The sequence below is a fragment of the Apaloderma vittatum genome, unplaced genomic scaffold (assembly GCF_000703405.1).
Source record: "Apaloderma vittatum isolate BGI_N311 unplaced genomic scaffold, ASM70340v1 scaffold9821, whole genome shotgun sequence".
Lineage (NCBI taxonomy): Eukaryota > Metazoa > Chordata > Aves > Trogoniformes > Trogonidae > Apaloderma > Apaloderma vittatum.
The window spans coordinates 60159-73575 of record NW_009699614.1 but is presented as its reverse complement, the minus strand read 5'-3'; the positions used below and the strand labels follow the sequence as shown (position 1 = coordinate 73575).

Genomic DNA, 13417 nt, shown 5'->3' with positions numbered 1-13417 from the left:
AAGAAATGCACATAACTCAAATAATTGTATGTTCAGGCCCTCTTCCTCATATTTTCACTTAATGAATTGCAAAGTCTTATAAATTAAGACTGTCTTACAGCTGAAAGTATAAAAGATGTGTCCACACAAAGCAGCATGGACCTCACTGAGTTCCAGCAAACAGCTGGGATCCTTCTGTAAAGATACAGCTGCTGGCTGATGGTCCAAGGCCTGATTTGTACAGCTGTAAAAGTTGGTCATCTCTTCTTGTCCTGGTGTGTTTGGGACTTTCAAAACAGTTTTTTTGGGGAACTTTTCAGAGCAGCTTGGAAATTTTACTGGCTCAGGCTCCAAGACTGAATGCTGAAAAGGAAGTTAGGCCCTGACCTGCTGGAGTCTGCCCAATGATTGACATCCAGCAGTAGGCTTAGAGCTTCCTTCAGGCACTTCATAGGGCAAGAGCCTTAAGTTCATCTTTTTATTTTGGATGTAACTGATAGAAATACAAAGAAAAATTGCAGTGTGAAGAACTAATTAGAGGGACCTCAAGAAAAATAAAGGTTCACTCACAAATGGCATAAGCAATAGTCAGACAGAGGGACTTATTTTTAAGTGTGCTGTTTATTTAGAAATCAGTGTCAGGGCTGCTGAATATTCGAAGGGAGATAAATTATGTGATTCTCAGACAGCAGGTTGACTTAGCAGAAATCATCACGCTGTCATTACTCCTACATCCGTCTGGTGATGGCACCCAAGCCAGCATGGGTTTCTGCATTTAGCAGTCCTGTAGTAGCTCTCTGAAACTTCTGTGCTGTAGACATGTTTGTACTGAAGTCTTTACCAAGCAAACTGCTGTAATGCATATATAAAAATAATACCTTCAATACCTTTTAACATAGATTAAGTTCTGGGGGGTAGGTGCCAATGATACAGTGGCTGGGAACTGTAGCATTTTGAAGATAACTTTTCTCATTATTTTGCTGAAGATAACGTTTCCTTCTGTTTTTTTGATTTGCTTTTTTGGAGAGAGAAGGATTTTGTGACTCTTCAGAGAGAAGAAACTTATTTAGGTTCCTTTTACTTCTGTTGCTCACTATGAAAGGTCAAAATACTCCCGGTATTTTGTACTTTCAATACAAAACCTGCAGTTATGGGTTTTTTCCCTCACTTAAGTATTATATAAAGAGGTGTTTGTTTTGCCCTGTGGACAGACAAATCTACCCCATCAAAGCGAGGTGACGTGTTATGTATCTGGATTCCCTGCTTTCCTTGTAGCTGGTGGAAAGAGGCACCACTGGAAAGTGACTCAGTCCACTGAAAACCTCAGTCCGCATATTGGAACAAGATAGCATCACCTGAGCAAAAGCTGGGCCACTCTGTTTTTTAGGTAGTGATGCTGGGCTGGATACTGCCACATCAAGTTAGTATGCAGAGTCCGATAGATATGCAAGCATTTAACCATAAGTACCTGCCTTCCGTCACAGCACCAGCTGCTTATGGTTTGTGTTGTCAGAAGATGAATGATAAGAAATATCATTATTTCAAGTGAAGTGAATACGTGATTAATTTATGAATAGCTTTCTTTAGTGGCTTAGATTTCTCCATTCAGATGTGGGATGCTTAAACTCTGCTGACTTTGTTCTCTGTAGGGTCACACCAAGATCAATGCCTTCAACTGGGCTAAGGTTCGAAAGCTGAGCTTCAAGAGGAAACGTTTTCTTATCAAACTACGGCCTGATGTGAATGTAAGTTCTTGTCAGGAATTTATGAAGTTGACAACAGTTATTTGGTAAATTTCTACTCACAGATCAAATATATATTTTTATCACCTCAAGAATGTATATTTTTTAATTAGTTGCCTCTACTCACTCTTGGTACTCTGTGGATCAGCCTGCCATCTCAGGTAGGCAATCCTAGCAAAGGAAATGTAAACAGTGTCAGAGTCATCTTCTGGCTGTGACTTCGGTAAAATATCCTATATTCTTAAGTTGTAGCATGTAAACCACCTCTTCTCGTTAATGATAAGACCACTGCTTTATCTCTATCATCCTTGTCAATGAGAGGAAGTTTGGGCAATAGCTCAAAGTGGGAAGGAAAGGACCTGTTAAGCCTGAAAGTCAATGAACTGGGAAAAAGCTTTTTTTTTTTCTTTTTTTCCGGTAGCATAGCGCCTGCTTTGTCAATGCATCTCTAATATAAGTTGCTTGCTTGCTTACATTGCAAATGCTATCTCGATTTTCAGAGTTCGTTCCAGGACACCCTGGAATTCCTTATGGCCAGTCGAGATTTTTGCAAGTCTTTCTGGAAGATATGTGTGGAGCATCATGCCTTTTTCAGGCTTTTTGAAGAACCTAAACCAAAGCCTAAGCCCGTTCTTTTTTCTAGAGGTTCATCATTTAGGTTCAGGTAAGACCTGCATTCTTCTTTCCACCTCTGTTGCCTCCCCATTTGAAAATCGCATCCATAATGATCTAATGATTATTTTCAACTCCCCTTTTTCACACTGTAGTTTGCTCTTTTCTATTTTCCATTGCATCTTCTCAGACAGAACAATGCAAAGAACACTATAGGGAAAAAGCCTGCATAAATTTTGTAGTAGCTCTTGCAAAGTAGCTTTCTGGAGATGGGATATAAAATATATAGGTTTGATCTGGTTGCATGTAAGGAAATCCATGAGCTACCAACTTTTCAGCACTCTTTGTATCCTCTGCTTCTAGGATAGAATCTCTCCTATGTATTAGAGATTTGTATTTTTGTTGAAAAAAATGTGCCTGTGGTAAGGCCATCTCCATGCAGTTAAAAGCAATGGCTTATCTTTTTGCTTGCGAAGGATTTACATGAGATAGCCACCCATGCTAAGACAAAGTCTACCTGTGATATTGTTAGAGCTGTGGAAAATTTTTTAATAGTTGAGTTACTGTTTGTGGTGTTTTTTTTCCCGTTACACTGGCAGAAGCCTCGTTGTAGATATTGTATTGTGTATGCCACGGGGGAGTAAAATCTTTTTACTCATACAGTTTGGTTTGTTTGTGAAGCTGATACAAGCTGAACAGCCAGACATTCTCTTTGCTGTGATAGGCTGTATGTTCTAATGGCCTTGCACAAGGTAGCACATAGTAGATATGGCCATTCTTACCCTTTTCCCACTTTCTTTCCTGCCTGCAAAGTAAGTAGAAGGACCTGTGTTAGCGTAAACAAGCTGTAACTTGTTAAGTTTATGCTGGAGTAAATAGAAGACTGTAGGTGCATTCAACTTACCTTCTTGTTTAGACAGCCAGTTCTGGCTACATCCTCCACACACTGTGATCTGTGCTTACATACTGTAGTGGTTTGAGCCTGGCTGGTGTCCACCAAAGCCGCTCTATCACTCCCCCTCCTTAGATGGGCAGGGGAAAGGAAAAATAACAAAGACCTCTTGAGTCAAGATACGGACAGGGAGATCACTCAGCGATTACCGTCATAGACAAACCAGACTCTGCTTGGGGAAATTTAATTTATTACCAACCAAATCAAAGAAGGGCAATGAGAAATAAAACCAAATCTTAAGAAAAAACCCACCTTCCCTTATTCCTGGGCTTATCTTTACTCCTGATTTCTCCACCTCCTCCTCCTGAGTGGCACAGGGGGCCAGGAAATGGAGGTTGTGGTCAGTTCGTTAGATGTTGTCTCTACCAATCCTTCTTTCTCGGGGGGAGGACTCCTCACTCTTCCCCTTCTCCAGCGTGGAGTCCCTCTTCTGAGAGACAGTACTTCACAAAGTGCCCCAGTGTGGGTACCTTCCATAGGGTGCAGTCCTCAGGAACAGACTGCTCCGACATGGTTTCCCCACAGGGTCACAAGTCCCACCAGCAAACCTACTCCAACGTGGGCTCCTCCCTTCATGGGTCCACCAGTCCTGCCAGGAGCTTGTCTAGCACAGGCTTCCCACGTGGTCACAGCCTCCTCCGAGCACATCCACCTGCTCCAGCGTGAGGTCCTCCGTGGGCTACAGTTGGACATCTACACCGCTCTCAACCTCTGTGGGCTGCAGGGGCACAGCCTGCCTCACCGTGGTCTTCCCCACGACTCAGGGGAATCTCTGCTCCACCACCCGGAACACATCCTCCTCCTCCTTCTTCACCAGCCTTGGTGTATGCACAGTTGTTTCTCACGCTTTCTCACTCCTCTCTGTGCCTGCAATTTTGCAGTAACTTTTTTCCCCACTTCTTAATATGTTATCACAGAGGCGTTACCACCATCACCGGTGGGCTAGGCCTTGGCCAGCAGTGGGTCTGTCTTTGGAGCTGGCTGGCATTGGCTCTGCCAGACCTAGGGGAAGCTTCTGGCAGCTTCTCACAGACACCACCCATACAGCTCCCCTGCAGTACCAAAACCTAGTCTTGCAAACCCAATACACATACATTCAGTAACTCTTTCCAGACCTGGTGGTAATTTAGTTAGTTGAAAGTCTCTAATGAATGAGACAGATTTGATTCTCTATTGACCATTTTTGAGGTGTAGACTTTCTTTACTGCTCTTGGTTCCCTTTGGAGTCTATAACGTTTCACAGTGGGAAGTGCTGGGCTTTCTCACTACTTTTTCATGGCTTGTAGCTGAACAGAAGAATGGTATTTCCAGCCTAAATCTCTTCAGAAAATGTATATATGCTTAGATTATGTGTTTAATGGTATGAAACGTGAAATATATTTCAGCAGTTTTCATGTTGGTTCCAGGGTTTACTGGTACCTGGTAAGGCTGGTATTTTACTCAAAAGGATTCAACAATATTTTTTGTTCATGAGAGGAAAGTTTAATGCCTGCTTAACTTTCTATTTTGATGACTTCCCAGTGATGTAGTACACTATAAAGGGTGCACAACTGAATTTAAGCAATTCTAAAATGGTATCAAAAAATAGCTCTATAGCAAAGAAGGAGTCAAGTAATACAAAAAAAGATAAAAATCTGTGTGTATCTGACCAGGTCCCCTTCCTTATGATCTTATGTGAGTTTCTGCTAGTAGTGACAAATACTTTTCTGGTTGCTGTGGCTTCGTATACAGGTCACATACATGTTTATGCTGACAAGTTAGTATATTGTATTAAATATTTTAACTGCGGTTTTCTTCCAGTGGTCGCACTCAGAAGCAAGTTCTTGACTATGTTAAAGAAGGAGGGCACAAAAAAGTGCAGTTTGAAAGGTGAGAGAGAATAAATGAACTATCCTGATTTGTTTTAATCAAAGAAATTAAATGGTTTTGAGTTAGTTATACTCAGAGATCTTGGCACCAATCCAAGTGAAAAATTCTTTCTTTGCTGGTTTGACAGTTTAGCACTTGTATAATACTTCCATGGTCCTGAATGTTTTGGCAGAAGTTGGCATAACCTGTAGTTTACTTAATATAAATAGTCTTCAATCTGTTTTTCAGCAGTGAATGTCCTACCATCACAGGTAACTTCCTCCTTGGTTTTCACCTTCTTTGTTGGGTTGTGGTTAACGTATGTGAATAGACATAGTCACCTCAGAATAAAACTGAAGGTAGCAGGAATAAGTAGAGCCAACCTCAAGGGAGAGGTCTCCAGGGAAAGCTTCCAACTTGCTACATCCAGTTCTGTCTGAACTCATCTTGCTCATGGTGAGCATGATGGCCAAAATGCCACAAAGACCATGACAACAGTTCATTGCTTGTGACTCATGTTCTGGTGATAGATCATTTTTGCTTCAGTGCCTCTCCCTTTCCTAACAATGTTATTTTTGCCACACGTAGCGCATTTAAATTTTACAGACTGGAGGAATGTTAATCTGTTTTAGAGCAAACTTTTATGAAAGCTGCTTTCCAAAGGTTTTGTTTTAAAGGAGGTATGTCTCTTGTTTCCTATTTGTAGAATAAAAACTGAAGTGGCTTCTTACTGTGATTTTTCCTTTTGTCTTCAGGAAACACAGCAAGATTCATTCCATCAGAAATCTGACTGCACGGCCTTCAGAAGAGCATACAGAGGTGCCAAAACAAGTCAGTGATGTTGATGAAACCCCAGATCATGCCTTTTAAATGTTTCATGTTAGATTACCTTCCACTGATTGCTGTTTTGGAACTCTAGGAGCATAGTTTTCTGCTCACTTCCCATCTAACTGGAAGCTTGAGAGCCTTAGGTGTCGTAAGTTTTAGGTCCTGCAATGGAACAGGTTCATTTCTGCTGTGGTACAGTATTGCTTCCAGACAACTAGACAAATATAAACAATGTCTGACCATGTGAAAAATAACAATCCGTAAGGTTACTGCTGGGGTTCTGCATTGTAGCTGGTTCTTGCATCTGGGAAACGCTTAATTCTTTGCCTTCACTGGGGAGACCTGGTTGCCCGTGACAAGGTGTTTTGTTGTATTAATTAATTATTTCCTCTGAAAAATTACAGCTCTGGACTTTTGAGCCATTATCTCTAGTAGATAGCCAATGTATTTGTTTTGCATTAGTAGCTGTAAGGTGTTAGCAGTTTGCAAACCAAACAGCCCAATAGTGGCAAGGTTGCATACATAAACAGATATGCATTATGGATCCCTTCTGCAGCTGATCCAGTAGCAGGCCCCTGGATCCCCAGGTCTCCCAGTGGCTGGTGCCTGGATATACAAGCCCCCAAGGTTCACAGCCCCACTCTGGTTGCTGATACTCCAGGGATTGAATATGGGATGCTGAAAAGCACACATATGGCTTTTTTAGGGTATAGAAGTAGTCTGCGCAGAATTTTTCTTGTGTGTTTATCTTTTCCTCCAGCTTCTCAGAGTAGCGTGAACAGGTTGATCTTAGAGTGTTGATGGCTGCCTTAGGGCTTGGAAACACCTCATATACCCCTTTTTACATATCACTATGTTCTGTCTGCCTTCTCTTCCCGTACTTAAATATTTTTCTGTTCTGCAAGACCAGAGGCCTGTGTTTTTTAATTCTTTTTAATTTTGAACATTGGGTTGCCTCTTCTACTTTCAAGAGAATCCTGTATTGCTGCAGATGTAGTGCAAAATTGTGGCGTGCAATTACACATAGCCTTTTCCCTCTGGCTCCCTTTCCTCCCAAACCTCACCCTTCCCTCCCCCTTTGTCTTCCCCTTGCCTTCCCTCTTTTGTCTTTCCAGAGCTCTGGCTTTGCCTATGGAGATGACAATGATGCAGCTGCAGTGCAGAGCTGCCGGCAAGGAAAAGATTTAAAAGCTTCAGCAGAAGACTCTGGACAGCACAAGAGCCCTTCCTTGAAGAAGAGCCCAAAGGAAGGCAGAAAGGTGGATGGAGCAGTGGTGTCAACAGTGGAGGAAGAAGAGGAGGCTGCTAAGGACAGGATGCAGCAGAACAGACCTCAATCACAGCAACCAAGCACAGGTCCAGCTTCCAGGGCTGCTCATGGCAGCAGCACCTCCATTCCTTTCATTGACTGCAGTGATGTAGATAGCGAGTATGATCTCCTCAGAGGACAAATAACCCGGTCATATTCCCAAACAAATGACAATTATGAGGGTGATTTGACCAGTGGTGCCTATATTCACTACAGAGATGAAAATTGCAATAGAACTAGGTATAGGGATTCCTCGGCCTCCATAAAGTCTTCCCAGTATCTCTCTGAAGAGTACCTTGATGATAACCCGGCTAATCTCTCCTTCTACACTGGGGGAAGCCCCAGGATGCCGAGGCACAGCTCGCTGGTTGATGAAATGTTTAGAGAGCCAGGGAGCCGTAGTCCACTGGCCACTCCATTGCCTCCCAGTAGCAAAGGGTCAAGCCCTAACGTGAGCTTGAGTAGAACTGGCTCTCAGGGTTACGTCTCAGAAAATGGGCATGACTGCAGGGTGAGGACTGGGGAGGAGGATAGCCATGCCAGTAGCTGCCATGGGTATTGCAGATATTCTCCTGGTTCTCAGCGGAGTCGTGCACAGAAAATCCCAAATCCCTGCAATAAATCAGTTACAGACCCATTTATCCTAAGCCAGATATCCTCAACCCCTGGGCAGGAGTATAGATCAGAGAGATTTTATAAAGGAGGCGGGGTGGCTAAGATGTCTTCTCCAGAAGGCAAAATGATGGCCAACGGTATGCCAGCTGGGGCACAGTCAAAGCAGAGCCCAGTCCTGCATTCGCTACGCGCCAGTGGCATGATGGATCACATGGCTGCAGTCCAGATGATGGAGGCCTCCACCAGCAGTGGGACAGAATCTAGCGATTCCGACTCGGAGATCATTAACCCTTTCACTCACCCCCTGGTGTTTGGAAATCCCATTGTGCTGAGTTCCTCTCCCTTACCTAGAAATAAGTACTCCTTTGGAAGCCTTCAGCTTGATGAGGAGGTAGAAGAGGATGTGTCTGTTGGCCTCAGTGATGAAGATGGTATGCAGGTCTTCAGCTGCTAGGGTCCAAGGTGTATGAGACTAGTGCATGCTCACTCAAGCGACTGCATCTTTTGAGGCTCGGGAAGAGTAGCTGGATGCAATTTCAGCACATGGGCTATTTCAAATGTTATCCTTGTACTGACTAGCCAGAGGGAAGGATGCTAGAAATACAATAGTAAGTCTCAATGAAGCTTAATAGTAATGCTTCTCTGCTGAAAGGCAGGAGGAGGGGAAAATTATTTCTGATTTAGGTACCATTGTAAGACTTTATACACTTACCTGTTCTTTGTATGAAATGTTTTGAGTATATATTGTAGCTTTTTTGACACTTGACTAGTTATTTTGAAAAAAAAAAAAAGTACATTGTACTCTTTTGTATGTCTATTGCAAAATTTTTTTCTCTCCCATGTAAGGAGAGTAATTTTTGAGTGCCTCAACAGAGTTAGGGGAAAAAAAATAAATTTACAGCCAAATGCAGGCAGCTTGATATTCAAGACCAAGACTTGCTGAAACTTTGAAATATGCTGGAAAATCTTTTCATAGCAAGAATGTGTTTGGTCTACTCATCTTCATAACCCATTTTATAATCTTAACTGATGAATTGAGGATACAAATTAGTCTTGTATACAGGAACAGTGACAGTGTTGGCTTTTTCTTCTGTGGGTTCAACAGAGTGTTTTGGTGTTGGAGATTTTGGAACTCTGAATTCTTCACTGAGCGAGAAAGAGAAAGACATGAAAGATAAAATTCAAGTGAAAAAAACCCCTTAGATTGAAACAGCTCTAATGAAGACTGATATGAGTATTACTTGCAAGGCAATCCTTTCTGTCCTTTATCAGTGTGATATAAAGATTAATTGTGTGAGATTTTTTCCCCTTATTTCAGTGGAATTATTATGGAGACTGATCAAAGTTCTGTTGTGGGTGACGTTTGGTGAGGGGTTTGTGGATGGTGGCTGTTTAATTTTTTTTTTGCTTTGATCATGAAAAATCTTTATCTATATGGGATCCAATTAGTCTTCATAGGGTGTTTTTTTTTTGGTGGCTTTTTTTTTTTAATAGTGCCACCTCATAAATTTTTCAACCCCTGACACAAAGAATGATGGGATAACTGTGTTCCAGGCTGATTGTCTTCTGTACTGTCTGTAGAGTAGCAAGATTTTGGCACATGTGCAGAAGGACAGAGAGAGAGTAATTCTTTGTAAAGTTCCTTCCTTTTCACAGGCTAAAAGTATAAAGAATTAAGGCTGTATCCTAGTAAAATCTGATTCTAGTTTCTCCGAGTTAATTAAGAAAAATCCAGATGAAAGGTCTCCTGCATGGAAAGTGTCCTGCAGTCGTCAGAGCTGGGAGACGAGATGTGCTTGTTAACACTAACCTTAATTTTAACTTTTATATATTTTTCTGTGGGGGAAGGGAACTAAATCTGAGAATTTTAAGTGATGACCAACAGTACTGACTGAACTGCAGGTTACTTGCAGTATTCTGCATCATACAGTACATGCACGCGGCAGTGATGAATCCACCCACGTAAGCACTGATGAACAAGTTACAGGACTTTGTAAATTTACACAATATAAATTTTTCAAGATTGTTTTTACAAAAATAATAAGATAAGAAGTCTTTTTAATTTTTGTAATGCCTTGGTCTATGCAGACTTTAACAGAGTTTAATCTGAGTGAAGGATATTTAAAAAGATACCTACAGTAGCTAGGGATGTCTTGGTATATACTTTACGTTTTTGCAGTAAAATATATCTTTGTGTAAATATAAGTTTTAACCTGCTCATCTCCTTTAGTGTATTGACTTTTCTAAAGATTAGATACATCATCTTTGAACTGGAATGATTTAAAGCATCTCTTTAGACAGTGATATTTTGGTGACAGGGAGTGCTCTTGTTTGTCCCTGTAGTTTAACGCATGAATCTAGAAGGAGTGAGATTGATAATTAGGGAAAAGCTTGCTTGTACAATATTCTAAAAGAAAGTGGTTTGTATTTTGGATTTAGAATAGGTGTAAAATAATTGCCTTGAACTTCTCAGTATTTAAGATGAAATATAAGTAGCTGAAGCTTGCGTTAGCAGATAGCGTGAGCGTGGGGACCGGGTGCATGAGTGTCTTTTTGATTTTTTTTTGCTGCCTGTGCAGCAAAAGTACCACTAGTTATATTGTACAGTAAAGTAATAGCAATCTGGACAGATGAATTAATTGCTTTGTTAGCCAGTGAAATTGAGTTCAAGTAATGGATTTTCAACAAAAGGATTTGCAGTCTTGCTACCTAAGACAAGTGAATAGGTTTCATATTGTTTGGATTTAAGTGAATATAAAATTTTGTAAGTGGTGTTTACTATTTTGCATCCTTTCAGATACTGTTTTCAAGCCTGATTTCTTCTCTCAAATGCCTACGAACATAATGGATTTACAATTTTATAGGAACACATCTGCTGGTAGCTGGAGTTAGCCTTGTTACTAACAAACTATCTCAACAGCTTTTCTTTTTCCTCTTGAATATTATCCTCAAAAATGAAATCTGAGGATTTTTCTCTGACACTTTTCTATCATCTGGTGTTTTTTCAACTGTAAATATTTAAGTGGTTGTCATTTTAACACATGTGAAATTCTTCCAGTTTGAGGACATAAAGTTTGTAAATTACATAGGAAACAATTTCATTTAGGATGAATCATTTTTGTAGTGTTATTATGCCACTGAATTTCCATTTAGTGTCAGTAGACAATCATTTAATTAAAAACAGTCTGTGGGCCAAATTCCTCCACCAGACATGTGGTTCATATCTGAGTGTTTGCCAAGAATGGTAAGGGAGAGAGCAGTTTTAAATTGATGTTTTCATGTAGGATCAGGTTCCTCAGAATTCGTCTGGGAGTTTGTTTATGTGGGACAAATACAGAAAGACCTTGCAGGAAGGAACAGAAACCTTTGGGGCAAGGGTGCGAATGAGAAGAAATGGGAGAATTCTCATTCTGGTTCACAAAGCACACATGGGAGGAGGAGCCTGTCAGTTTAAGTTAGTTGTTGCAAGTGATGATTAATCTGCATGCATTGGTCCACAGCAGTGGTGTAAGCATACCTGTGTCTCAAGTCTAACAGAGGTAGTTATGAACTAATTAAAAGATTTGATTCTCCCACTAATTTTAGTAGATTTTTGGAGTGTGGCTTGATAGTACTTTTGATTCACCGTTGTAAATTTTTTATTCTTAATAATTAACTTTTAAATCCCATATTCATCAAGTGCCCAGCTATCCTTAGGCAGTTGCTACAAATGAGGGAGCTAAATCCTGGCAAGATCGAGCAGCTACGACTACTCTGAATGAGTAGTCCTAAGCCACTCATCCCCTGTCTTTCTAGTGAATGTGGAGGAATCCTCTTGCTGGGCTGTCCTGACAGCTTCTCCCTGTGCTGAACCAACCCTGTTCACGTAGTTGGATGAATATGGAAGCTGGTTGCAAAAGTGGCTTAGGGAGTTGTCCCAAGTTGTGCTGAGGGATGTGATGTTGACAGGGCTAGGACAAAGGTTGGACTCAATGATCTTGAAGGTCTCTTCCAGCTGAAACTGTTCTATGATTCTAAGATAATGTACAGATGTGGTTAGTCTATGGATAAAAGGCACTCTGATTCTTTCTTTGCTATTCCAGGTGCTTGACCATGTTCAGTCATCCACAGTGACGGGAGAAAGGTGTCAGACAACTTTAAGTTTTCTGGAGCTCAGCAGTAGCTCAAACTTGCTATGTCCTATTGGGATCTTCTCCTGAAGTTGTTTTTGTTTGGGGTTTTTTTTTTCATGCCAGACTTTTCTAGAATCTAGTTCTTCTCAATGACCTGGGATGTAAAATCTGGGAGTAAATTTGGCTAGATGAAGGAAATGAGAATAGTGACTAGTTGATGTAGGAGCCAGGACCTAAGTAGATTATTGCAGGTATGCAGTTTTGAATAATTGCTATCTGAACAGCCTAGACTGTGCTGGTTTTGATTTGAGTGCGTACCTGCTAGCAAACATATTCCTTGTGCATGAGAGGAATGTTCTCTGAAGATGATTTCTGCCCGCTGCTGCCATTGTCTCAGATTGCCCATAGCTTCATGCCTGCCTAAGAGATACCATTCCGTTAACCGTTGGAGTGCACACTAAATACAAATTACATCAAAGAAAAACTGGAACAGAAATTTCTGAGGCTGAGCAATGTCCACATGTGGCTGAAAGTTTTTAGGTTTGCTGTATTTGCATGTACATTATGTGAGCTATAGGGAGCTGAGATCAATTACAAAGTGGATGAGAGGGCATAATGGAAGAGTTTCATGTTAATAATTTGAAAAATTGAATCGATCTACCAGTTTGCTTCAAGATTAAAGGGCATGCAGAATTAGAATTTTCTTGACAGAGCAGCACTGGCAATACTGAACATAATCATTAGAACCCAGTGAAGGGTGAAAAAACAATGTTCACTAAATGCGTTTAGTATTATTAGACCAGCCTGCTTCAGGACCTGTATTTTCCCCCTCGAATATTTGTAGGGCTGGTTTTTGTTTGCACAGATGTACACGGAGCAGCATTTATTAGTTGAAGCAGCTGTATTCATTCTGAAGCAGTAGCATTCATGCCAGAAGTTCCTGCCTGGCCTCTCTATCTGTGCATGCAATTATTTGGTGGTGACCGGATAAAGTCAAAACGAAAAATGGATTAGACAGATCTCAAATGTGTTGATAGCTCCTCCTTTTCTTCACTAATAATGAGAGATGTTTTAAATTCTGTCTTCTGACCCACAATAAACACACATACATGCAGTCTTCATCATGAAGTAGAAGTTGCTTCTGGGAGGTTCCAGGGTTGAGAAGACAAAGGAAAAGAGGAATAGGAAATACCTTAAGCAAAGTGGAAATGTCTAGCCTTATTTTTCTACGGTTCCCTTTGGCATAGGATGCTTTCCAGTCTTCTCCCAAGAGTTTAAAGCCCCAGTAGTTCCTTAGGTTACTCGGAAAGCAAGAATTGTGTTGATCACTTAAACTGATAAAGCAGACCTGATTTTGAATATTGAAAACCGGTGATTGAGATTGCATCAGTATGATTTATATGCAATTAGCATGAATTGT

At 41.0% G+C, this 13417-nt stretch overlaps 1 protein-coding gene across 1 annotated transcript in view; it reads left to right on the top strand.

Annotated features, from left to right (window-relative positions):
* Window positions 1-1628: 1628 nt before the first annotated feature.
* FARP1 (FERM, RhoGEF (ARHGEF) and pleckstrin domain protein 1 (chondrocyte-derived)) overlaps window positions 1629-13417 on the top strand; it is a gene marked incomplete at its 5' end in the record, with an annotated part of 54478 nt that continues 42689 nt past the window's right edge. The window contains 5 exons of the mRNA XM_009878458.1: window positions 1629-1724; window positions 2222-2385; window positions 5086-5154; window positions 5889-5973; window positions 7077-7317. Of these exons, the coding sequence (XP_009876760.1) occupies window positions 1629-1724; window positions 2222-2385; window positions 5086-5154; window positions 5889-5973; window positions 7077-7317 (655 nt within the window). The remainder of the gene's footprint in view (window positions 1725-2221; window positions 2386-5085; window positions 5155-5888; window positions 5974-7076; window positions 7318-13417) is intronic.